General features: G+C 38.3%; 2 protein-coding genes across 3 annotated transcripts in view; both read left to right on the top strand.

Moving 5' to 3' along the window:
* Positions 1–1,620: 1,620 nt before the first annotated feature.
* Positions 1,621–8,949, top strand: erh (ERH mRNA splicing and mitosis factor). The gene is made up of 4 exons (XM_062034868.1): positions 1,621–1,777; positions 2,016–2,103; positions 2,232–2,352; positions 7,256–8,949. Exons 1-4 carry the CDS (start codon positions 1,775–1,777, stop codon positions 7,356–7,358), a joined length of 315 nt encoding a protein of 104 aa, XP_061890852.1. The 5' UTR covers positions 1,621–1,774; the 3' UTR covers positions 7,359–8,949.
* A 4,749-nt stretch (positions 8,950–13,698) lies between these two features.
* smek1 (SMEK homolog 1, suppressor of mek1 (Dictyostelium)) overlaps positions 13,699–26,610 on the top strand; it is a 54,787-nt gene continuing 41,875 nt past the window's right edge. For both annotated transcript variants that reach the window (XM_062034826.1, XM_062034828.1), the window contains exons 1-2: positions 13,699–14,702; positions 14,791–14,846. In XM_062034826.1, coding sequence (XP_061890810.1) covers positions 14,561–14,702; positions 14,791–14,846 — 198 coding nt within the window. In that variant the 5' untranslated portion in view covers positions 13,699–14,560. The remainder of the gene's footprint in view (positions 14,703–14,790; positions 14,847–26,610) is intronic.

A 26,610-nucleotide genomic window follows, 5' to 3' on the forward strand; every position in this document is an offset into this window, starting at 1 on the left:
AACATAGTTTTTGTTATTGTGCTAGCAATTGTCTAACATTAGCAAGGAACATTTTGACTTTTGAACTGTTTGAATCGGTTGAGAAATGTGGAAAATGTAGAAATTACAAACCACAAAACCAGTGAAGTTGGCACGTTATGTAAATGGTCAATAAAAAACACAATACAATAATTTGCTAATCCTTTTCAACCTGTATTAAATTGAATAGACTGCAAAGACAAGATACTTAACATTAAAATTGGAAAACATTGTTATTGTTTTTGCAAATATTAGCTCATTTGGAATTTAATGCCTGCAACACGTTTCAAAAAAGCTGGCACAAGTGGCAAAAAAGACTGAGAAAGTTGATCAATGCTCATTAAACACTTATTTGGAACATCCCACAGGTGAACAGGCTAATTGGGTGCCATGATTGGGTATAACAGCAGCTTCCATGAAATGCTCAGTCATTCACAAACAAGGATGGGGTGAGGGTCACCACTTTGTGAACAAATGCGTGAGCAAATTTTTTAAGAAAAACATTTGTCAACCAGCTATTGCAAGGAATTTAGGGATTTCACCATCTATGGTCCGTAATATTATCAAAAGGTTCAGAGAATCTGGAGAAATTACTGCATGTAAGCATGCAGCAAGGCTGAAAACCAACATTGAATGCTCTTGACCTTCGATCCCGGTACTGCATCAAAAACTGACATCAGTGTGTAAAGGATATCACCACATGGGCTCAGGAACACTTCAGAAAACCACTGTCAGTAACTAAAGTTAATTTCTACATCTGTAAGTGCTAGTTAAAACTCTACTATGCAAAGCGGAAGCCATTTATCAACAACACCCAGAAACGCCACCGGCTTTGCTGGGCCCGAGCTCATCTAAAATGGACTGATGCAAAGTGGAAAAGTGTTTTGTGGTCTGATGAGTCCACATTTCAAATTGTTTTTGGAAACTGTGGATGTCACAAAGAGGAAAAGACCCATTCGGATTGTTATAGGCGCAAAGTTGAAAAGCCAACATCTGTGATGGTATGGGGGTGTATTAATGCCCAAGGCATGGTTAACTTACACGAAGGCACCATTAATTAAATTAAATTTAGTTAATGATTATTTGCAAAAAATATATATGTTTCTCAGTTCGAACATTAAATATCTTGTCTTTGCAGTCTATTCTTTTTGTTTTTGTTTTTTTTGCAGTCTATTCAATTGAATATAAGTTGAAAAAGATTTGCAAATCATTGTATTCTGTTTTTATTTATGAATGACACAATGTGCCAACTTCACTGGTTTTGGGTTTTGTAGAAACATTGCCAACGCATTTTAAATGGGATAAAATTTCTCGGAAAATGTGGAATTCCTAGATGTTTGGGAAATTTTGGGGTGTAAAAAATGGTAGCGCAAGTGTCATGAAAAAGCTGAACGTTTTGTAAGTAGAATGGTTTGAATTGGATGAAAAATGTGGGAGAAGGAAATAGGGCGGAATAATAATTAGAATACTATTTAGCATTCACACAACAAATGCTTTTTACATTCACACAATTAACTGAAAGCCGGCCTTCAATTTTCTTGTAATGCAATGATGTCTCCAGACGTCACTTTGTTTCGAAATAAACCTTTATTTTGAAGCACTTTATTATCACAACCGGAAATGTACACATTTCACTTCCCTTGGCTATTTTAGCGTAGCCAGTTGCTACGACCCAAGGGGAATTGTTCAGCTTCGAGTTGTGTTTCAGCCGACCTCTTCCAGCCTAATAAACCACAACGTCTGGATTCGCACAGATATGGTGAGCGGGTGTGTCATTTTTGAAGTGAAGACGTAAATCTGCGACATAATTAACATCGGCTACTGTTGACGAGCCCCTGTTGCTAGGTTAAGAAGCTAGGCAGGCTAACTCGGTCTAACGAGCTGTGCTAATTTAAATGTGTCCTCTATATATACTTTTAATATATTGAATATTGAAATGCAATGTATCTCTTTGATATTTACATGTCTCGCCCATTGACATTTTATCGTTTCTGCAGTCGCACACTATCCTTTTGGTTCAGCCGACCAAGAGACCCGAAGGCCGGACATATGCAGACTACGAGTCGGTGAATGAATGCATGGAAGGTACTAGGCTACATCACTGCTTAAGCTCTCCAATATTATTAAGATATCCTTTTATTTTGCTTGCATCCTGTGTGATTTTGATGGCATTGTCAGTTGACGTAAGTTTTCCATGAATCTACCTCATCCAGGTGTGTGCAAAATGTATGAAGAACATTTGAAGAGGATGAATCCAAACAGCCCGTCCATCACATACGATATTAGTCAGTTGTTTGACTTTATTGACGACTTGGCAGATCTCAGCTGTCTTGTGTAAGTGTCACACGACTAAAGTAGGTACGTGACAAAAAAAGAAATTATACCGTTGCCAAGACAGAGGACAAAGCTTTCTAATGGTACTTAAACCATTGTGTTAAGCAATATATTAAAGACAGTTAAGAATTCTTGAAGCTCACAAATCAATCGCTTCTTTGTCCTGGAATATCCAGTAAAACAATACAGAAATGTGTTACCTACATTTTGGAACGTGAACTTCAACACATTAGCGCCCTTATTATTTGTCAAAAATGCATGACATTAAAAGTACCGTATTTTTCGGACCATAAGGCGCACTGTCGATGAACTGGTTTATTCAGGTCTGTTTTCAAACACAAGGCATTAAAGGGGTCATATTATGATTTTGTTTTCTACGTTTAAAACACTTCTTTGTGGTCTACATAACATGTATTGGTGGTTCTATTGTGAAAATGTTGCATGGATAATGTTTTACAGACCTTTTTCAAGTCACTTTCTGACTATCTCTTAAGGATTTGTAATTTTGTGGGCAGGTCTTATTCACGTGGCTCCACTTCGACCGCATTTTCATCTTTTGTTGTAGTTTTTAGATCTTCCATAGCGAGTCTACTGACCGATTAAGTTCAAACTAGGGTTGTACGGTATACCAGTTTTAGTATATAGTACTGCGATACTAATTAATCATTTTCAGTACGAAACCATCTCTGAAACGTACCGGTCCCACACCCCCGCGCCCGCGTCGAAGTCACGTCGTGACATTGCTGGTTTTGCAAACAGTGGAGCATGTTCGGCGGCCCACAATCACGGAGTACTTACAAGTAGACACAGTGTGTAGACAGAAAAGGGAGAATGGCCGCGTTTTGACTTAAAAACTAACGATAAAGGTAAAGTTATAACACTGAAACACCCTCAGGAAGAGGTGCTTTAAAACATGGCTGGCTAGCTAGCTAGCGGCTAACGTCCATCCGCCGTTGGCAGTGTTTTATTTACTTCTAAATCACTAATGCTCGCCTCCATTGCGACAAATAAAGTATGTTTCTTACAAGTATCATCCCTGCAGGACGAGGAATAGCTAAACATGCTTCACTACACACCGTAGCTCACCGCCGTCAAAATGTAAACAAACGCAATTGGTGGATTTTTTAAGGAAACAAAAGGATTTTAAGTGCGTCTTACAGTCTGAAAAATACGGTAAATGGATTAGTAAAGTCAGTAACCCAAAGAAAATCACTTAATAAAATAAAAAACTTAATTCATTAATTTTCAATTAAGTTATGTAGCGATGTTATAATCAACTGAAAAATAGCTCTAACTTAAATATTTCCTGGAAGTTTTTAATGGCATTTTAGAGCAAATAGTTATGCATTAGTATGGTACTATCTGACCGAAGTAGTATGGTTTTTTTTCTGGATGAAATGTTTCACAAATGTTTGTTTTGTCTGTTCGAGGCAAAGCGGCCACTCCAGCCTCACAAAAGCATTTTAAGGACGCTCAAAAACCATCATGAGGTTTTCATAGTTGAGGATTATTCGTACAAATACGTATAGAAAAGTCTAAAACTATAAGTAAATAAACTAAAACTTACCATTGAGTATGGTTATTGTGTTTGCGTGTTGATTTATTCCACTTCTTCAACTTAGACCTGTAAATTTCCACGTCGAGACCCTTTTAGGAAAGTTACAGTACGTCATGAACCCCTGTACTTTTCAATTGGTTAAAAAAAAAAAACCACACAGAGCAAACAATGACGTGCATCGCAAACTGCCTCGTACTGAGTGGTCACAAGCTGCCGCTGCAAAGGAGATAAGGACCGTATTTTCCGATAAGGCGCACTTTTTTTTCTCAAAACTCGACAGTTGGGTTTATAACCCGGTGCGCCTAATCTACGGAATAATTCTGGTTTTGCTTACCAACCTTGAAGCAATTTTATTTGGTACATGGTGAAATGAGAAGTGTGACCAGTAGATGGCAGTCAAATATAAGAGATATGTGTAGACTGCACTATGATGGCAATATGACTCGAGTAAACACCGAGATTTTATATGCTCCATTGAAAATAAGAACATTACACAGGGCGCTCAAAAATCTATCAAAATGTTTTAGTACGACTTTGGTAAGCTTTGTAGCCGCACCGCTTAATGGATTGTCGGCGCATTAAACATACGAGTATTATTATGGTGTGTGTATAAGGTAAGACATATTATCTGGCGTTTTGTTTCGCAATATTATGCAAAAGCAACTTTTTTACTTTCTGGTACCTGCTGATCTGTATTTGGGATCTGAATAAATCTGAAAAATTGCGCGCGTCCCCCTTTGTAGTCTGTAGTAGATAAGCTTCTTCTTTTTCTCTATCTTCTTGTTATGGTACAAACCCCGTTTCCATATGACTTGGGAAATTGTGTTAGATGTAAATATAAACGGAATACAATGATTTGCAAATCAGTTTCAACCCATATTCAGTTGAATATGCTACAAAGACAACATATTTGATGTTTAAAGTGATAAAAAAAAAATTTTTTGCAAATAATCATTAACTTTAGAATTTGATGCCAGCAACACGTGACAAAGAAGTTGGGAAAGGTGGCAATAAATACTGATAAAGTTGAGGAATGCTCATCAAACACTTATTTGGAACATCCCACAGGTGAACAGGTGGGTGCCATTATTGGGTATAAAAGTAGATTCCATGAAATGCTCAGTCATTCACAAACAAGGATGGGGCGAGGGTCACCACTTTGTCACCAAATGCGTGAGCAAATTGTTGAACAGTTTAAGAAAAACCTTTCTCAACCAGCTATTGCAAGGAATTTAGGGATTTCACCTTCTACGGTCCGTAATATCATCAAAGGGTTCAGAAAATCTGGAGAAATCACTGCACGTAAGCAGCTAAGCCCGTGACCTTCGATCCCTCAGGCTGTACTGCACCAACAAGCGACATCAGTGTGTAAAGGATATCACCACATGGGCTCAGGAACACTTCAGAAACCCACTGTCAGTAACTACAGTTGGTCGCTACATCTGTAAGTGCAAGTTAGAGCTCTCTTATGCAAGGCAAAAACCGTTTATCAACAACACCCAAAAACGCCGTCGGCTTGGCTGGGCCTGAGCTCATCTAAGATGGACTGATACAAAGTGGAAAAGTGTTCTGTGGTCTGCCGAGTACACATTTCAAATTGTTTTTGGAAACTGTGGACGTTGTGTCCTCCGGACCAAAGAGGAAAAGACCCATCCGGATTGTTATAGGCGCAAAGTTGAAAAGCCAGCATCTGTGATGGTATGGGGGTGTATTAGTGCCCAAGACATGGGTAACTTACACATCTGTGAAGGCGCCATTAATGCTGAAAGGTACATACAGCTTTTGGAGCAACATATGTTGCCATCCAAGCAACGTTACCATGGACGCCCCTGCTTATTTCAGCAAGACAATGCCAAGCCACGTGTTACATCAACGTGGCTTCATAGTAAAAGAGTGCGGGTACTAGACTGGCCTGCCTGTAGTCCAGACCTGTCTCCCATTGAAAATGTGTGGCGCATTATAATAAATGATAAATGGGTTATACTTGTATAGCGCTTTTCTACCTTCAAGGTACTCAAAGCGCTTTGACAGTATTTCCACATTTACCCATTCACACACTCATTCACACACTGATGGCGGGAGCTGCCATGCAAGGCGCTAACCAGCAGCCATCAGAGGCAAAGGGTGAAGTGTCTTGCCCAAGGACACAACGGACGTGACTAGGAAGGTAGAAGGTGGGGATTGAACCCCAGTAACCAGCAACACTCCGATTGCTGGCACAGCCACTCATGAAGCCTATTGTGAAGCCTAAATACCACAACAGAGACCCCCGGACTGTTGAACAACTTAAGCTGTACATCAAGCAAGAATGGGAAAGAATTCCACCTGAGAAGCTTAAAAAATGTGTCTCCTCAGTTCCCAAACGTTTACTGAGTGTTGTTAAAAGGAAAGGCCATGTAACACAGTGGTGAACATGCCCTTTCCCAACTACTTTGACACGTGTTGCAGCCATGAAATTCTAAGTTAATTATTATTTGCAAAAAAAAAAATTTTTTATGAGTTTGTACATCAAATATCTTGTCTTTGTAGTGCATTCAATTGAATATGGGTTGAAAAGGATTTGCAAATCATTGTATTCCGTTTATATTTACATCTAACACAATTTCCCAACTCATATGGAAACGGGGTTTGTACATTCATCCTCTGCTGTTGCCATTTCTAATATAAAGTAGTGTAAAGTTCTTACTTATATCTGTCAGTAAACTCGACATGAAAGTGCTAAAACATACCAGTGTAGTGCGTTTACATTATTCACCCAAGGAACTTTAGTTCTTAGAGAGTTGCGGTCGGACGGTTTTTCACGGGACACATTTCCGGCAATGTTGTTGTTTCTGGGTGAGGAGATGCTGCTCTGTTATTGATTGAAGTAAAGTCTGAATGTCATTAAAACAGTTAGCTCCATCTTTCGACACTTCTTCCACTCACGTCCTTGCACGCTACACCGCTACAACAAAGATGACGGTGCTGAAGGTGAGCCATGTAAAAAAGACCGCTCGCAAAACAGCGCATCCTGAAGCGACTGTCAGAAAGCGGCTTGAAGATGATCTGTAAAACATAATCAACATTTTGACCAAAGAACCACATTACGTGTTATGTAGACCACAAGGAAATGTTTTAAATTTAGAAGAAGAAAAAAATGACTCCTTTGATGCGCCCTATAATTCGGTGCGCCTTATATATGAAAAAAGATTGAAAAATAGACAATTCATTGGCAGTGCGCCTTACAATCCGGTGCGCCCTATGGTCCGGGAAATACGGTAGGTTAGCAGCTGATTGTCACGTACCTAACCATAGCACCAATTTGCTTGTGTATTGTTTCAATTAATTGCTCTTTTTGTTGTAAAGTTACAGAGCTGACACCCAGACGTACCAGCCGTATAACAAAGACTGGATCAAGGAGAAGATTTATGTCCTGCTGAGGCGTCAAGCTCAGCAAGCAGGGAAGTAGAAAGAAGTCTTATCACTTTTGTCCTTCTACACACATCTGAAAAGGATATATTGTGTAAAACATTTACATTTCAGTTATTTTCTGAGATATGTGTAATGGGACAACAGAGTACTATTAAGGGAGGATTCCCATATTTTATATTGGGGAAGGCTTAGGTTGTAAGGCACATGTTTGTTACCAGTTACATTTAGAAAATAGACTCCTTTTAGCAAAATGAAAACATTTTACCTTTCTTTTTCTCTGTCATCTGTCCTCATTTTAACGAAAGCCAATACATGCGTTTTCATTTACCGTATACCGTATTTTCTGGACCACTAGCCGCCCTGGTATGTAAGCCATGGCCACCTAATTTTTGATGATTTGTTTTTCCATATATTAATCGCACGGGACACACAGGACAGGCCAAACGTTTGGACACACCTTCTCATTTCAATGCGTTTTCTTTATTTTCATGATTATTTACATTTTAGATTGTCACTGAAGGCATCAAAACTATGACACCTGTGAAGTGAAAACCCTATTAGGTGACTACCTCTTGAAGCTCATGGAGAGAATGCCAAGAGTGTGCAAAGCAGTAATCAGAGCAAAAGGTGGCTTTTTTGAAGAAACTAGAATATAAAACATGTTTTCAGTTATTTCACCTTTTTTTGTTAAGTACATAACTCCACATGTGTTCATTCATAGTTTTGATGCCTTCAGTGACAATTTACAATGTAAATAGTCATGAAAATAAAGAAAATGCATTGAATGAGGATAAGGTGTCTCCAAACTTTTGGCCTGTACTGTATGTATACCGGTATGTTGTGAAATGAGATATTTACATAGAAAGATTTTGTTTTTATTTAATTCCCGAGCACGGCCACTGCTGCTGCTCACTGCTGCTCACTGCTACCCTCACCTCCCAGGGATGGGTCAAATGCAGAGAGTAATTTCAGCACACCTACTGTGTGTGTGACTATCAGTGGTACTTTGACTTTATACTATAATAGTTTCCAAACGGTGCCTGTAACATGGCAGTAAAACGCTTGATCAAACAATACAGAAAAGTTATTGATGTCTTTATTCATCCTTTATGGGAAGAATAAGATTTTCCTTTTATTAATAGGGTTAAATATGTTTGTTAGGTTTCTTCTTCCTTGTACAGTACTTTGTAAACACTTTTGAGTTTGAACAGTTTCTTAAAGGGTATCATTTTGGTTTGATTTCCATTCTGTAATAAACCATAGATCAGCCGCACATTTGTATAAACCACACGGTTCAAAGTTTTTGGGGGAAAAAGTATCTTTTAGTCCAGAAAATACTGTAAATTAATGTAATATTCATATGCAGATGGAATACGGTTAATGTCAACAAACTGACCTGACTCCTCACAATTACATGTGTCCCATACATCCATTTTCTATACCGCTTGGCCTTTTTAGGATCACATCTGAGCTGGAGCCTTTTACAATATGCTTTATGTTACTCTTACTTGCAGTGGTTACTTTATTTGTGCTTAATGCTGTTGTTGTCAACCATTTCTTTTACATGTGTGTTATTTCAAGGAAATGGCAACAACGGCTTGTTTCCTAATAAAGTTTTGGTATCAAGACTGTCCTTTCATTCTTTACCACACAACTTTGAAGTTCTCAGGGCATTCACTCGATCGTAACTCGACTGTTCGGTTTGTCTTAGAAGACATTCCGCCTTCATCAATTCATGCTCAAGATTGGTCAGATCTGGTCCAGTAGCTGCTGCCAAAACCCCAACAATTTATGCTCCAAGACAAGGATGTTTCCGCCCTGTTGTTGTGAAAAACATAGTAACCCTACAGTGCTGGAATATAAATAGTTGTTTTTTTAGCACCAGCTACTAGACTAAATCTGACCAATCTAAGTCTTTGAGCATGAATTTATGATGCCTACTCTGATGAGAGGCAAAAACATCTTCTAAGACAAACCAAACAGTCCAATTGTGATGGATTGAATGCCTTGAGAATACAATGAGCTGAATGAGAACATCCATAGACAATTTTAAACTTATTTTATTTCTAGGTTTTGAACTAATGTATTGCTTATTTTGCTCATGGATTTTTTCACCGTATAAAAAAAATGCAAATATTTACACAAAATGTAAATACAACTGGTTGAAAAAGGTTTGTTTGTTGTTGGATTTTATTGTACTGTACTAATTTTAATCCATGATGCACAATTCATAATGAATTACCCCTAGTTCATTAAAAAAAAACATTAAATCTACCTCAGTGGTTTTCAAACGGTCTGGTAGAGCCATATAATCAATTGATTAAAGTAACTGTTTTATTTCCCAATATTCAAACAGTGTTACTGTTCAATACTGAATGTAATGATACAGTGACCAACACTAGTACATGTCCACACCAACACAGATACTTAAACACATACTTATCTCTGCGTTTAGGCCTCTTGTCCACACGCAAACGCATACTTTTGTCCTTTAAAACACAGACTATTGCAAACGCTGGCCAATGTGTAGAGTTCCAAAACTATGTGTACACGGCACACACAGAGACTTGGGATGACGTCACTGTAGTGCACTGTCATTTCCAAAGCTCATCAACACCGCCTTGCTGGCTTTAAACCATATAAGAGGATTTACTGTGTTTGAACGTAAACTTTCTGCTATTTTCACTCAACATTAATAAAAAAGACGTATCAAAATGGGCTTTGCGACAATGACAGTCAGCTGTTTTGGATACGATCGCTGTCGAATGTGTGGATGGAGATCGTTATATATGTGTTTTTGAAACGATGTCCACACAAGCACAGATAGTTTCAAAAAACTTAATATGTGGGGTTAAAACGATCCTCATCCACACAGGTGTAGATTCAAAACTGTCTCCGTCTACACACAAACACATACACCTGCTGTCATCCACATTTTGTCCAATCAGAAGCCTGGAAAAGAAGCCACAGCTGACTTGCTGGCATTACACCCCTGTTAATATTATGTTTATTTTGATATACTAGACATGTAGATTATCTTTAAAACCAGCCTGATTTACACAGGAACATTATGAATCTTTCTGAGTGTATAAAGCATGCGTATGTGCCTGTGCTGCTGAAACCCAACACTTGTGGAATAATAACATGTTTAATCAGCAACGTGGTGATATATTACATGTCCAGTGAAGTGTACATTATTTATAAAATCCGTGCACACTAACAAGGAGCCAAGGAAACCATCTGAATAGTTACATGTAAGTGCCTAAAGCGCACAGACTCTTGTGGAATTGGAAAGCATTTATTCATCGATATAGTGATAGATTACATGTGCAATGACGTGTATATTGTCTTTAACATCAATACACACTTACAAGGAGGAAGCTACATCATGTTTTTTTTTTTAGTCGCTCAGGCGCTTTACATGGTCACAAAGTACCAGAGTGGAAAAACAAGTTGCCTCTATATTGAAGCTATTGTCATATTTATCTGATTTATGACACCTAAATACTTATAAAGTTTGCGAATAAATAGATATGATCAGAATAGTATCAATCTCAAGGAGATTCCTGAGCCATTTTGAGAAATATTGAGGAAGCCAGACACGTCACCGCAGATCCTTTCCCCACCAACAACAATGCAAATCGTGCAGACTCTGAGAGCCAACAATGATTACTTTCGGCAAAATTATGATCCAGAACCTTATATTGTTGATCGTGAATATAAGGAGGATGAGCTACAAGTTTTAGAAGCTCTGCTAAACAAATCCAATTTTAGTGAAACACTATAGCATCATGTAGCATTATTGCTAAGTGCTAAACAAAATAGAAACTACAAACTTAATAAAGTGATAGCTTACTGTACGATGTCTGCTCTCACTTTGATGTCAACTGATAGGATGTCCATGAACAATTAATCATGAAGCACATGTACTGTTAACAAGGAAGTCTTCCTGCAGACACTGTCTTCGGTTGTGTGTGCTTGTCTCCATCTCCAAATGTACGTTGAATGTCACAGATGAACAGCTTTTAGACTCAAGGCTAAATCCTCCTATAAGCCAGTAATGGCGATAAAGGGCTACTTAGCTGTCTGTGTCATTGCGCCGCTAAGAAATGGTTTGTTTGCGTTAGCGCTTATAATAACATCGCTAATATTTGGTTAATATTCAGGAAAATTTGGATGGTTATTTAGAGGGATTAGTGGGCAAAATAGAGAGCCACCATTGACTACATTGTTAGCGGACTTTGTATGTATTTTTATTTATTTACGGCTTAGAATGCATAAGAAAAACGTGTTATATAGAGATTGTGTATGATAGTCAGCACCTCTAATTTTTGGGTATTTCCAGTATGAATATGGTCAGACTGCAGAAGCGTTCCCATAGTGACGTCAATCTCCGAAAATAGCCGAAAGTATTTGGAGTAGAATATTCAAAACGGCCGACAGAATTAGTGGCATTTTGTGATGTTTAAATTGTGTTTTTACCTACTTTGCAGATTGTAAATATGATTGGATATGGTTTAATGGATACAATGAAACACAATTAAGCATATCAAGTCAAGTTGTTTTTCCACTACACTGGTACTTTAAGAATTAAAAGTTGTGGAACTCTTCACCTTGGCCAGCGTTTGCAATAGTATGCGTTTGCGTGTGAACAAGAAGCCTAAACGTAAACACAGAGATAAGTATGCGTTTATTAAGTATCCGTGTTCGTGTGGACATGGCCTAAAACGTCTGCCTTGTTTTTAATGAATACTTAAGGCCTACTACGCTACTGTATTCTAATGTCGCTCATTATGGAGGTAAATGGCGAGCCAAGTTTTTTCTTGGGTGGTACTTGGTGAAAAAAGTATGACAACCACTGATCTACCTCATTATTATGAAATAGTTACTAAAAAAGCAGTACTTTACATTTAATAAAGTCACTTCCGTCATGCACTGTCTCTTTAAATGTGGCGGGTTGCCCTGTTGTTGGTGTGCAGGAAACCCCATACAGACTGTTGGGGCCCAAGGTGGCTGAATACTCACGGGGGACTAATAATTCTAATAATAACAACATCGCTAATATTTGGTTAATATTCAGGTCACGATATGTACAAAGAGTATTGTTGGCGGGTTTTGGGTGGTTACTTAGAGGGATTTGTGGGCAAAATAGAGAGCCCCCATTGACTACATTGTTAGCGGACTTTTTATGTATTTATCTATTTACGACTAAGAATGCATCAGAAAAATATCAAAACAGCTGACTGACATTAGCGCTGGTGCATAATTTTGATGCGTCTTTTTTTTCTTTTTTTTCCTTCAATGTAGAGTGAAAATATCAGTATGTTTATGTTCAAACATACAGTAAGTCCTCTTATAGTGTGTTGGAAGCCAGCAAGGCAGTGTTGTTGAGATTTGGAAATGACAGCACAACCGTGACGTCATCAGAAGAGTACGAGTCTCCGTTTCGAGCTGTGTACACGCATTTGCAAACTCTCGTTTGCAAAAGTCTGTGTTTTTAAGGACAATAGTATGCGTTTGCATGTGGACAAGAAGCCTAAACTGTAAACAGAGATAAGTATGCGTTTATTAAGTATATTCGTGTTCGTGTGGACATGGCCTAAAACCTTGTTTTTAATGAATACTTAAGGCCTACTACGCTACTGTATTTTAATGTAGGTAATTGGCGAGGAAAGTTTTCTTTGGTGGTACTTGGTGAAAAAAGTATATTAACCACTATTGATGTCGGTATAGTTTATTTTTTTTATCGGTATAGTTTTTTTATTTTTATTTTTTTTATTAAATCCACATAAAAAACACAAGTACACTTACAATTAGTGCACCAACCCAAAAAACCTCCCTCCCTCATTCACATAAAAGGGTTGTTTATTTCTGTTATTAATAATCTGGTTCCTACATTATATATCAATATATATCAATACAGTCTGCGAGGGATACAGTCCGTAAGCACACATGATTGTGCGTGCTGCTGGTCCACTAATAGTACTAACCTTTAACAGTTAATTTGACTCATTTTCATTAATTACTAGTTTCTATGTAACTGTTTTTATATTGTTTTACTTTCTTTTTTATTCAAGAAAATTTTTTATTTATTTAAATTATTTTATTAATTTTTTAAAAAAGGACCTTATCTTCACCATACCTGGTTGTCCAAATTAGGCATAATAATGTGTTAATTCCACGACTGTATATGTCGGTATTGGTAATTAAGAGTTGGACAATATCGGAATATCGGATATCGGCAAAAAGCCATTATCGGACATCCCTATTAACCATTGATATACTTCATTATTATGAAATAGTTATTAAAAAAACGGAGTTTACACGTAATAAAGTCACTTCCGTCATGCACTGTCTCTTTAAATGTGGCGGGCTGCCCTGTTGTTGGTGTGCAGGAAACCCCGTACAGACTGTTGGGGCCCAAGATGGCTGAATACTCACGGGGGACTGTTAGCAAATAACCGAGCAAGACATCGGTAATGAATGACAAATAGCAATACGGTGTAAAGCAAACGCTGTATGTAATTTTACAACAACGAGCTTGTTGGTTTGCATTGTTTTCGGAATGTATAACAGTACGGAGAGAGTTTAATCTCCGCGGCCCCGAGCCAGAACATGGCGGAACACATTGGGGAGAAATAGCGGCTAACGCTAAGTTAGCCGGCCTGCTATTCAGCCATATTTCCCAACATTGTTCCGGATTAAAACCAAACGCTCAGCCTGCAAATGTGAAACGATGTTTTTGGCGTGTCGCTGTGGTTATTTGGCCTTAAAACGGGTAAGGTACGAAGCGCTGGTGTCTGGGTTACACGGAGGCAAGTCAACGCGTTAGCCCTGCCAATAGCTGCTAGCTAACGTCCACCAGAGTGTATCTACGTGTATATCTTAAGGATTCCAACTATTGACATATCAATAAATGTGTCATTTATGTGCGTTTTTTTAATGTAGCAAGTGTGTAAACACAGGCCCCTTTATGGTGCATTTCCTTGTTTTGATATTAGGCTACCTCTTCAAGGTGTCTCCGGAGTGCGCGGTCTTCTATTTGAAGTTTTCTCGCTAACATTGTTATAATATAGTGTAAATATATTAATTAGAAGCAGAGCTGGACGTTCGCTTGTTGGTCGGCTTGACCCGAGCCCCCAACGTTTTTGGACTGCGATTGAAAGTCGTGGCGTCACTAAGGTGAGGTGCACCAGCCTGGAGGGGTGTTGGGGGGACCGGTCAGAAGCACCTGTCAGAATGACGGACACTCGCCGACGAGTCAAAGTCTACACCCTCAACGAGGACAGACAGTGGGACGACCGCGGCACAGGACACGTCTCGTCGGGGTATGTGGACCGGCTGAAAGGCACGTCTCTCCTGGTGCGGGCGGAGAGCGACGGTAAGCGCCTTGTACTTGCACCCAAATGTGCAACACTTGTACCCATCATCAAATGTCCAATACTGAACTTGTCTCTGTCACTGCCAAGGTTCCTTACTACTGGAGTCCAAAATAAACACAAACACGGCGTACCAGAAACAGCAGGTCAGTGCTTTTTTGTTAGGGGTGTAACGATTCGTTTTAAAGGAAGGAAGGTGTAAAAGAAAGGGCATCTCTATCCTCCTTCAAAACCGCACTAAAACAACACCTCCAGGCAACTTTAACCCTAAACTAACACCCTCCCTTCCACATCGTACCTCTTCGGATTGTAAATTATCAAATGTAAACACTTTTTCTTATACTTTCTGATCTCTCTCCCTGTGTCCACTACCTGCTGTACATATCCTACCAAGTCAGTCCTACACTGTTCCAATGTCCATTTCTCTGATGATGCAATTGTTGATGACTGAAGTGTTGATACCAACCAATCCTAAACGCCCCCCCCCCCCCCCCTCCATATCCCACACCCCGGATTGTAAATAATGTAAATAATTAATTGTATATACTCTGATGATTATCTTGTGTGATGACTGTATTATGAAAATAGTATATATCTGTATCATGAATCAATTTAAGAGGACCCCGACTTAAACAAGTTGAAAAACTTATTCGGGTGTTACCATTTAGTGGTCAGTTATACGGAATATGTACTTCACTGTGCAATCTACTAATAAAAGTTTCAATCAATCAAAAAACAACGATTTGACCCAGGCCAAGTCCACACGAACAAGGAGAGTTTCAAAAACACATATTTGGAATTAAAACAATCTCCATCCACTAAGGGTGCAACGGTACACAAAAATTTCAGTTCGGTACGTACCTTGGTTTAGACGTCACGGTTCGGTTCATTTTCGGTACAGTAAGAAAACAACAAAATATACATTTTTTGGTTATTTATTTACCAAATTTGTAAACAATGGCTTTATCCTTTTAACATTGGGAACACTATAATAATTCTGCCCAAAAATAGAAATAGTGAAGTGAAGTAGGGCTGCTACCACTAATCGATTAAATCAATTAAAATCGATTATTAAAATAGTTGCCGATTAATTTAGTCATCGATTCGTTGGATCTATACTATGCGTATGTGCAGTTTTTTTTGTTTTTTTTTAATAAAAAAAATATTATAAATTTTTTTTTTTTTTTTTCATAAACCTTTATTTATAAACTGCAACATTTACAAACAGCTGAGAAACAATCAAAATAAGTATGGTGCCAGTATGCTGTTTTTTTCAATAAAATACTGGATAGGATAGAAATGTAGTTTGTGTCTTTTATCCAATTATTAATCGATTAATCGGAGTAATAATCGACAGATTCATCGATTATAAAATTAATCTTTAGTTGCAGCCCTAAAGTGAAGTGAAGTGAATTACATTTATATAGCGCCTTTTCTCAAGTGACTCAAAGCGCTTTACATTGTGAAACCCAATATCTAAGTTACATTTAAACCAGTGTGGTAAAGTGTCTTGCCCAAGGACACAACGGCAGTGACTAGGATGGCGGAAGCGGGGATCGAACCTGCAACCCTCCTACCAACCGAGCTATACCGCCAGTGTGTGTTCCAATTCAATTATTCAGTGTGTCTGGATCTTGTTTAAATCTCAGCTCAGATAATACAGTTCTTGGAGAAAGGTTTTGGAGAGTAAAGCAGTACAGTCCATGTGCTGCGGTTAAGGGGGAAAATGTGTAGAGGGTTGGCTCGAGAGCTTCCTACCAGCCCAGACAGAACAGGTGGTGGGGTTCCTGGCTGGAATCTCCCAAGAACGATCCTTGAATTAGATGCTTTTTTTTCCTTAGCTCGCCATCATACAGAGAAGCCTGGCCTGTGTTAGAACCAGGACCGTCCTTATAAATCAATGTGTACACAAATAAAATATTTTCATTAAATAACACTAATTGCATTATAAAGTATTCAGAACAGGTTCTAGTTTTTTCCCTATACAATTCGGTCAGTGCACTAAACGTGCTTATTGTCAAACACATTCAAAAGTACATTCAATACACAATAGTTATCATTGGTTCAAGTCATAAAGCTTGTATATGGACGATTGAAAAATATGCCACAAAGATTGTTGCAATGAAACAATGGAAGAAAGACTAATATATTTTCATAAACATGGACTCACCAACTCCGCATCTACAGTCACACACAGCTTGACAATTAATCCGGCGCTGGTAGTCGGCGCTATAAAGTTAACAAATAGGCATTTAGTTTAGAATCCCGTCAGCACGATATTTTGGGTGAAAAGGAGAATAAAAATCTACCTCGAGCAGAAATACAATCTTGTCTCCCCTCAGGTCCTGTCTACTGGCCACTTCCTGCTACCGGTTTATAAGCACAGCTGATTGGACCGCGGCAGTCACGTGATTAGGGAGAGCTGCGCGCTCTCCATAGTCACGTGACAAAGAGTAATAGCAAGAGCGTAATAGTCTCCGCAAAAGTATGTATTTGACACCTGCGTTACACCAGCATGCCGTATGTTGTGCCTCGGTGTGCATTGTTTACACAACGTGCGGTACGCTACTTATGTCCGTCCGTGCAGCGCGCTACTTAATATGTTTGTGTGGAAACTCGTTCGGTACACCTCCGAACCGAACCCCCCGTACTGAAACCGTTCAATACAAATACATGTACCGTTACACCCTTACCATCCACACAAGTGTAGTTTCAAAAGTGTCTATGTCTACACACAAACACACACACTTAGACTTAGATTTAGACTTCATTTTATTGTCATTCAAATTTGAACTTTACAGTACAGATAAGAACGACATTTCGTTGCATTAGCTCATGGTAGTGCAGGATAAAAGAGCAATAAGGTGCAGATATAAATAAATAGATTACTGTACAGATAAATATATTGCACTTTTTCATATAAATTCACGTTTATGGATGTATGTTATATTGTCTCTCCCTATATATATATATATATATATATATATATATATATATATATATATATATATATATATATATATATATATATATATGTATGTATATATATATATATATATATATGTATGTATGTATGTCTTAATTAGATTATCCAAAAAAAAAATAGTGCTCGATACCGTGGTAGAGCGTAATATGTGTGTGTGGGAAAAAATCACAAGACTATTTCATCTCTACAGGCCTGTTTCATGAGGGTTTCCTCAATCGTCAGGAGATTTTCCTCAATCTCCTGACGATTGAGGAAGCCCTCATGAAACAGGCCTGTAGAGATGAAATAGTCTTGTGATTTTTTCACACACACACACACACACACACACACACACACACACACACACACACACACACACACACATATATATATATATATATATATATATATATATATATATATGGGCTCTCCCTTAGAGATAGGGTGAGAAGCTCTGCCATCCGGGGGGAGCTCAAAGTAAAGCCGCTGCTCCTCCACATCGAGAGGAGCCAGATGAGGTGGTTCGGGCATCTGGTCAGGATGCCACCCGAACGCCTCCCTAGGGAGGTGTTTAGGACACGTCCGACCGGTAGGAGGCCACGGGGAAGACCCAGGACACGTTGGGTAGACTATGTCTCCCGGCTGGCCTGGGAACGCCTCGGGATGAAGTGGCTGGGGAGAGGGAAGCCTGGGCTTCCCTGCTTAGGCTGCTGCCCCGCGACCCGACCTCGGATAAGCGGAATGAGATGGATGGATGTTATATTGTCTTTATATTCCAGTGAGTTAATCCATTTTTGGGGGGAATTGAGGGGATTATTTTAATGCGTTAAAGAGTCTTACGGCCTGAGGGAAGAAGCTGTTACAGAACCTGGAGGTTCTGCTACGGTGGCTGCAGAACCTCTTTCTAGAGTCCAGCAGTGCCTGAAAAAAGCGGCAATAGCTGACTTGGCGGCATTATTATGTTTATTTTAATCCACTCTAAAGGTACAATGACATGTACATTATCTTAAAAACCAGCCTGCACGTACACAGAGCCCTGGGAACATTATTAAAGAGCGAATGCACGCCTGTGCTGCTGAAACCCAACACTCATAGAATTATAACATGTTCAGCAACATGGTGATGTATTACATGTGCAGAGAAGTGTACATTATTTCTAAAATCAGCACGCACTAACGAGCCAAGGAAACCATTTTGCATGTTTAAGTGCGTATATAAAGTGTCTACATAAAGCATGTGGATGTGCGTGTGCCGCTACCAAACTCTCATGGAATTATAACACATTTAATCATGGATATAGTGATATGGTACATGTGTAATGAAGTGTATATTGTCTTTAACATCAGTACACACTACAAGGAGGATGCTGCATTGTTTTTTTTTTAAGTTGCTTGATCGCTTTTTACGCGCGAGCACGGTGGCGCCCTGCTCCTTCTAAAAATTGGAAGCAAGCCACGTAAGTTAACTTCATGATTTGTCGTTAAAAACAAAAGATACTGTTGCACCTTTCTTATGACACAGAGCAAAAAGTCTTGCTTGTCAAAATTGTCCCATCAGGTGGAGGTTCGATTGCGATCGTATCCCAAACAGCTGACTGTCATTTGCGCCGGCGGGAGTGTCACAAAGCCCATTTTGATGTGTTTTTTATTAATGTTGAGTGTAAATAGCAGCATGTTTACATTTAAACATACATTAAGTCCTCTTATAGTGTGTTAAAGTCAGCAAGGCAGTGTGGTTGAGCTTGGAAATGACAGCGCACAACCGTGACGTCATCACAAGTCTCCGTTTGTGTCGTGTACATGCATACGCTAAGCGGAGAGTTTTGGATCTCTACACTTTGGCCAGCGTTTGCAAAAGTCTGCGCTTTTAAAGACAAAAGTATGCTTCTGCGTGTGGACAAGAGGCCTAAACGCAGAGATAAGTACCGTATTTTTCGGACTATAAGTCACAGTTTTTTTCATAGTTTGGCCGGGCGTGCGACTTATACTCAGGAGCGACTTATGTGTGAAATTATTAACACATTACCGTAAAATATCAAATAAAATTATTTAGCTCATTCACGTAAGAGACTAGACGTATAAGATTTCATCGGATTTAGCGATTAGGAGTGACAGATTGTTTGGTAAACGTATAGCATGTTCTGTATGTTATAGTTATTTGAATGACTCTTACCATAATATGTTACGTTAACATACCAGGCACGTTATCAGTTGGTTATTTATGCGTCATATAACGTACACTTATTCAGCCTGTTGTTCACTATTCTTTATTTATTTTAAATTGCCTTTCAAATGTCTATTCTTGGTGTTGGGTTTTATCAAATACATTTCCCCCAAAAATGAGCTTATACTCCAGTGCGATTTATGTTTTTTTCCTTCTTTATTATGCATTTTCGGCCGGTGCGACTTATACTCCGGAGCGACTTATACTTTGGAAAATACGGTATGCGTTTATTAAGTATCTGTGTTCGTGTGGACATGGCCTCAGAATTTGCGGTTGCTGATACAATTCAGGTATTAAACGATATTATTCAAAATGATTAATTGAGTTAAAATTGATTCAGTAGCGGTTTAGTAAAAAAACAAAAAACAGTGTGACTGAAAAAAAAACCAGATACTGTACACTGCAGGTGAAGTTTCCTGTATTGCGTAGCTGGGCAAATATTCTGAGGGGGCCACATTGAGAGAAAAAATGTGTCTTGGGGTGCCAATGTGTATAAGGCTGCAGCTAACGATTATTTTTCTATCGATTAATCTATAGATTATTTTTTCGATTAATCGGTTAATCTATAGATTATTTTTTCGATTCATCTATAGATTATTTTTCCTTTTACCGATTTTTTTATTTTTTATTATTTAAAATGAAGATGAAAAAATAAAAGTAGGCCAGTTTTTTCAAAAGGCATGGTTTTTATTTACAAAAAAAAAAGTATGGCCACTCAGTCAACATTGACAACAACATGACAAAATATTCTGTAACAATGTAAACATTTAAAACTTTTAACATTTAACAAAATTAAAAGTAGCTTATTTGCTTTTTAATGTGCAAATATAAAAGTAAACATCCAGTGCAAATCTTAATATTCTGCAATAGTATAAGCATTTCAAAAGTAAAAGTATTGCTTATTTTGCTTTAAAATGTGCAAAAATAAAGATAAACATCCAATACAAAAAAGTGCAAAACGAAATATTCTGTAACAACAGTGTAAACATTTCAACAAAAGTGAAAGTATTGCTTATTTGCTAAAATGTGCAAAAATAAAGATAAACATCCAATACAAAAAAGTGCCAATCTAAATATTCTGGAGCACTGTAAACATTAAGTATTGCTTTTAAAATGTGCAAAATAAACATCCAGTCCAACACAGTACACAATAACCAATTCTACTCATTCCAGTGAGTGACTAACAGTTGTAATGAAGAAAGGTTAGCATGTCTACTTGCTTTGCTTCTTTTCTTGTTTACAATATTCCCAGCAGCTGAAAATAGGCGCTCAGAAGGGGTCGATGTGGCTGGAACTGAGAGGTAATTAGCCTTCACCTCAAACCAGGACTGCGAGCGAGCTGAGCTGCAGTTTAAGTTTCTAGAAGGTCAACGGGCTCATAGTGATGTTACTAGTAGTTGACTGGGAGGTGTTTATTATCATTTGGGGAGAGTCCGCTGCCTGATGCTCACCTGCTAAACACCTATCTGCTCGATGCTGAAGCGCTGACTACATGCGCTATGAATACGCACTGCTGATTGGCTGATAATGCTTCGTGTGTACCAATCAGATGGTTGTGTGGGTGGGACAATGCTGCGTGTGTACCAATCAGATGGTTGTATGGGTGGGACAATGCTGCGTGCTGAGACAGAGGCAGACAAGCAAAGCAACTTGTTAAGACTTTAGCAGATAAAGTTAGCTTTAGCTTAGAAACTCGTTCGGTACACCCCCGTACCGAACCGAAAGCCCCGTACCGAAACGGTTCAATACAAAACACATACCGTTACACCCCTAGCAGATACAAATGACACATTCATGTATTTGTGTAATGATGACAACGTATGCTAACGCGGACGATTGACTAGTTGATGGTTTTCTTTTCAAATGTTCGTTCATAGCCGTTGTGCTGCTATGATAGGCCATTTCCGCTCGACACAGTGTGCATACAACAACATTATTAGGCTGTGTATTGAAATACTCCCACACTTTTGACGACTTTTGGCGTGCGTTTTTCCCCTCGCTCGCACAGTCTGCTTTGCGCTCCGCCATGACGGTAGTGTGACGTAAATATGCGACGCGTCGACGCACAAAAACGGCGTCGACGTATTTACGTAACCGATGACGTCGACTACGTCGACGCGTCGTTTCAGCCTTAAATGTGTATGTGTGTATAAATGATATATACCAGTGGCGGGCCGTGCGTTTCCCACCTCGGCCTTCAGTGATGTCCGACTTCAATGATTACCTCTCAAAATACCATCATTGATGTCACCACATGACCATTGCGGGATAATTGCTATACAGAAATACATTAACGCACTACTGGGCATTGTACAAAACGGGTTATTTTCTGGCGCATTTAAAAATCAATAAACCTGCAACAGCAATTAAAACATGTCAAAATTAAAATTGCAAAAAACATATTAAACATGAAAGAATAAATAAATAAAATATCTGAACTCACATTTCATCGCCGGGACAGCTGAGCTAGCTTCCAGGGTTGGCCGTCATCGTCTCACATGATGTAGTTTCTCCTTCTTGCAAATGGCCTTGCAAATATGTTGTCTTGTCTAATCATAAAAGATGCAGACGAGGCGTGTTGGCTGAGTTCTTAAAGTTTACTCCACAGTGTGTTCATCAAAAATATCCCGCTGCATGTCTACATTCAACAACTAAACGGGGCTACTGCGCATTCTCTTCACTACTGTGGCATGCTGGGTAATGGAATTCTTATGTTACCATGCTCAAAAAATCACTATATATCTGCCTTAGGCCATCTAGAAGGCCTTACTGATAACAACTTGTGATCTGATTGGCTATCACAACTGTCTGTCAATTGTTTGTGCCCGTTCACTTACAGTGCATCGATGCCTGCATTATTGATTCTGAAGGCCTCGGGCAGATTTAGTACAGCATGGCAACATAAGCTAGCTGAATTCTGATTGGATAAAAACTCTATAACATAAAAACAACAGCATTGGAAGGAGCATAATATGACATGAATAGAATATGAATACTTTCAGATATTTAGGGAAAGCAAATTAAAATTTACTTTTATCTTTAATTATGATCATGATTTCTGGTTATGTTAGACCAGCAGAGAGTTGTCTTCACGTCGTGTCGTTGCTGGTTTACGAGCAGAGGAGCATGTTCTGTACCGCACAATAACGGAGTACATACAAGCAGACACAGTATGTACACCGAAAAGTGAGAACGGGCGCATCATTGCTTAAAAACTAAAGATAAAGGTGAAGTTATAACACTGAAACGCCCTCAGGAAGAGGTGCTTTAAGACATGGCTAGCTAGCTAGTGGCTAAAGTCCATCCACAGTCGGCAGTGTTGTAGCGACTTATAAATCACTAATCCTCGTCTCCATGGCGACAAATAAAGTAGGTTTCTTACAAGTATCATCCCTGCAGGACGAGGAATAGCTAAACATGCTTCACTACACACCGTAGCTCACCGGCGTCACAATGTAAACAAATGCCATGGGTGGATCTACACTTGACATCCACTGTAATGATACCAAGTACAGGAACGTATCTAGTCGATGATACTATGATTACATCGATATTTTTTAGCATCACAAAATCTTCTTTCGTTTAAAAAAAAAATATATTATGTTTATAAAGTCAGTAAATATGTCCCTGACTGAACACATAAGGACTTTGAATGTGACCAATGTATGATCCTGTAACTACTACTACAAATTTGGGTATCGGATTGATACTCAAATTTGTGGTATCATTCAAAACTAATGCAAAGCATCCAAACCGAATAATAAGTGTTTATTACATTTTAACAGAAGTGTAGATAGAACATGTTAAAAGAGAAAGTAAGCAGATATTAACAGTAAATGAACAAGTAGATTAATAATTCATTTTCTACCACTTGTCCTGGAAAATGACATATGTCAGCAGCTAAATTAGGAGCCTTTGTTTGCTCACTTACTACTAAATGACAAGTTGCCTTGTATGTTCACTATTCTGTTTAAGGACAAACTTCCAATAAAATGTTTAATGTACCCTAATTTTTTTTTGTTAAAATAAAGCCAATAAAGCAGTGGTTCTTAACCTTGTTGGAGGTAACGAACCCCACCAGTTTCATATGTACATTCACCGAACCCTTCTTTAGTGAAAAATAAAATGTTGTTTTTTATTTTTTTTAAAATTCAAGACAAAGTTGTATGTTTTTTTTACTAGTGCACAAAATGAACCATCCATGAACATCACCTTGTTCAAAGAACAAAACCAACACAGTGCATGAACTCACAACAAATTACACACTTGCAAATCAGATGGAAAATTAGAGGGAACATTGTTTGGGGGTATCCATAATACTTAGACTTCTTTCTTATTGTCATTCAAATTTTAACTTTACAGTACAGATACACCGATAGGGAGAAGTTTTTATTTACATGATTGATTGATTGATTGATTGATTGATTGATTGATTGAATGACTGAAAATGTTATTAGTAGATTGCACAGTACAATACATATTCCGTACAATTGACCACTAAATGGTAACACCCGAATAAGTTTTTCAACTTGTTTAATTAAGTCGGGGTCCACGTTAATCAATTCATGAGTCTGGTGTGTCTTGACCGCTGCGGCGGAGGCTCTGCCAAAACCCTGAGGCCGACCCACCGTACCCCTAGGGTTCGATCGAACCCAGGTTAAGAACCACTGCAATAAATCACTTTTTTGTGGTCCCCTTTATTTAGAAAAATATCAAAGTACCGAAATACATTTTGGTACTGGTACCGGTACCAAAACATTGGTATCGAGGGCAACACTACTATGAACAATAAAACACTGAATATTAACAACATATGAACATCGCTCCTCTTTTACGTCTCAGACCAGCTCCTCCATAGACATCTTACAATCAAGCAAAACACCAAAAATATAACAAACATTAAAATATGAATGCAAAGTGTAATAAACACCTACAATATGATATATTATCACTTTTATGCAGAAATTTGTTGTAAAAATGTTCTTCCGCATCTCTTCCTGACACACACGCGTTTGGGGTTGGCTGCTCTGAAAACAAACCTGGCCCACTCTGCTTCTTCCCTGGTCTGAGCTGCTGTGACGTAGATTACCGTAATAACCACTATAACACCCAAAAGTGCAGATTTCACCCATTTAAATACTTTCTATAGTTCAAGACTTACGGTCATTTAAAAACATCATTGCACATCATAATGGCAGCTACAGTTTTGATGTTAAAGGTCTGGAACGTCCGGATTGAAAATCTTAATGGGCGGCATGTGGCCCGCGGGCCGTATTTTTCCCAGGTCTGATGTATTGCTTAGTTTTAAATGTACTCGTCCCGCTCATTAAATAAACGTGGTGGTCAAGCCAGCGTCTGTTCTCAATGGCCAATAGGTGGCATTTAGCCTTTCTCGAAGAAACATTTTCTGTGCTTGCGTTGTTTTCGGCTGTACGAACCGTTAAAATCGCAAAAATGATACAAGTTTCTTCCGAGTTGCTCGAGAGGTAATCAAGAAGCGCGGAAGAGTGCAAGATTTTACAAAACGACAACAAAAGAAGTAGCACACACTCCAGTCCAAGCGAGCAAAGTTGAATAATGCATGAGTTTGCAGTGATCACTTCGTTAAAGGTTTGTTTGATATACTTTTAACATTTAGTGCAGGGGTGTCAAACTTGTTTTCATTGAGGGCCACACCACAGTCATGGCTGCCATCAGAGGGTTGCTTGTAACAGTAAATAATTAATGAATTTGCCTATGAATTTAAATATTTAAAAAAATTTTTACATAAAGAGTAAAAAAAATATGTGGATTTTACCACTCTTTTTTACAGAAAAAACCTGGCAGTTTACCGTATTTTTCGGACTATAAGTCACAGTTTTTTTCATAGTTTGGCCGGGGGTGCGACTTATACTCAGGAGCGACTTATGTGTGAAATTATTAACACATTACCGTAAAATATCAAATAATATTATTTAGCTCATTCACGTAAGAGACTAGACGTATAAGATTTCATCAGATTTAGCGATTAGGAGTGACAGATTGTTTGGTAAATGTATAGCATGTTCTATGTTATAGCTATTTGAATGACTCTTACCATAATATGTTACGTTAACCTACCAGGCACATTCTCAGTTGGTTATTTATTCGTCATATAACACACACTTATTCAGTCTGTTTTTCACTTTTTTTTATTTATTTTAAATTGCCTTTCAAATGTCTATTCTTGCTGTTGGGTTTTATCAAATACATTTCCCCCAAAAATGCGACTTATACTCCAGTGCGACTTATGTTTTTTTCCTTCTTTATTATGCATTTTCGGCCGGTGCGACTTATACTCCGAAAAATACGGTAGTTGCCAGACTTTTACTGTAAAATATATATATATTTTTTAAATTATTATTATTTTTACAACATATTACTGTAAATAGAAATACAGCACCGCTGTTTAATTTTATTTTGGCAGCTCTGCTGCCAATTTTTTACCATAATAAAACGTGGTACCATAAAATCATCAACCATGGATTTTACAGTAAAAACAAAAAAACCCAAAAAACTAACTGCTCAGTTGACAGAATTTTACTGTAAATAAACATTGGTCGTTTTTTTTTCAACTTACAGTAATATGCTGTAAAGAACTCCTTAAATTTTACAGTAAAATATATTGGTCATTTTTATAGTGTACAATGATAACCTAATATTTGTTGCAATATTATACACTATTTTCCCCCCCCTGTCAAACT

This window comes from Entelurus aequoreus, linkage group LG23 (genome assembly GCF_033978785.1).
Source record: "Entelurus aequoreus isolate RoL-2023_Sb linkage group LG23, RoL_Eaeq_v1.1, whole genome shotgun sequence".
NCBI classification, from domain to species: Eukaryota; Metazoa; Chordata; class Actinopteri; order Syngnathiformes; family Syngnathidae; genus Entelurus; species Entelurus aequoreus.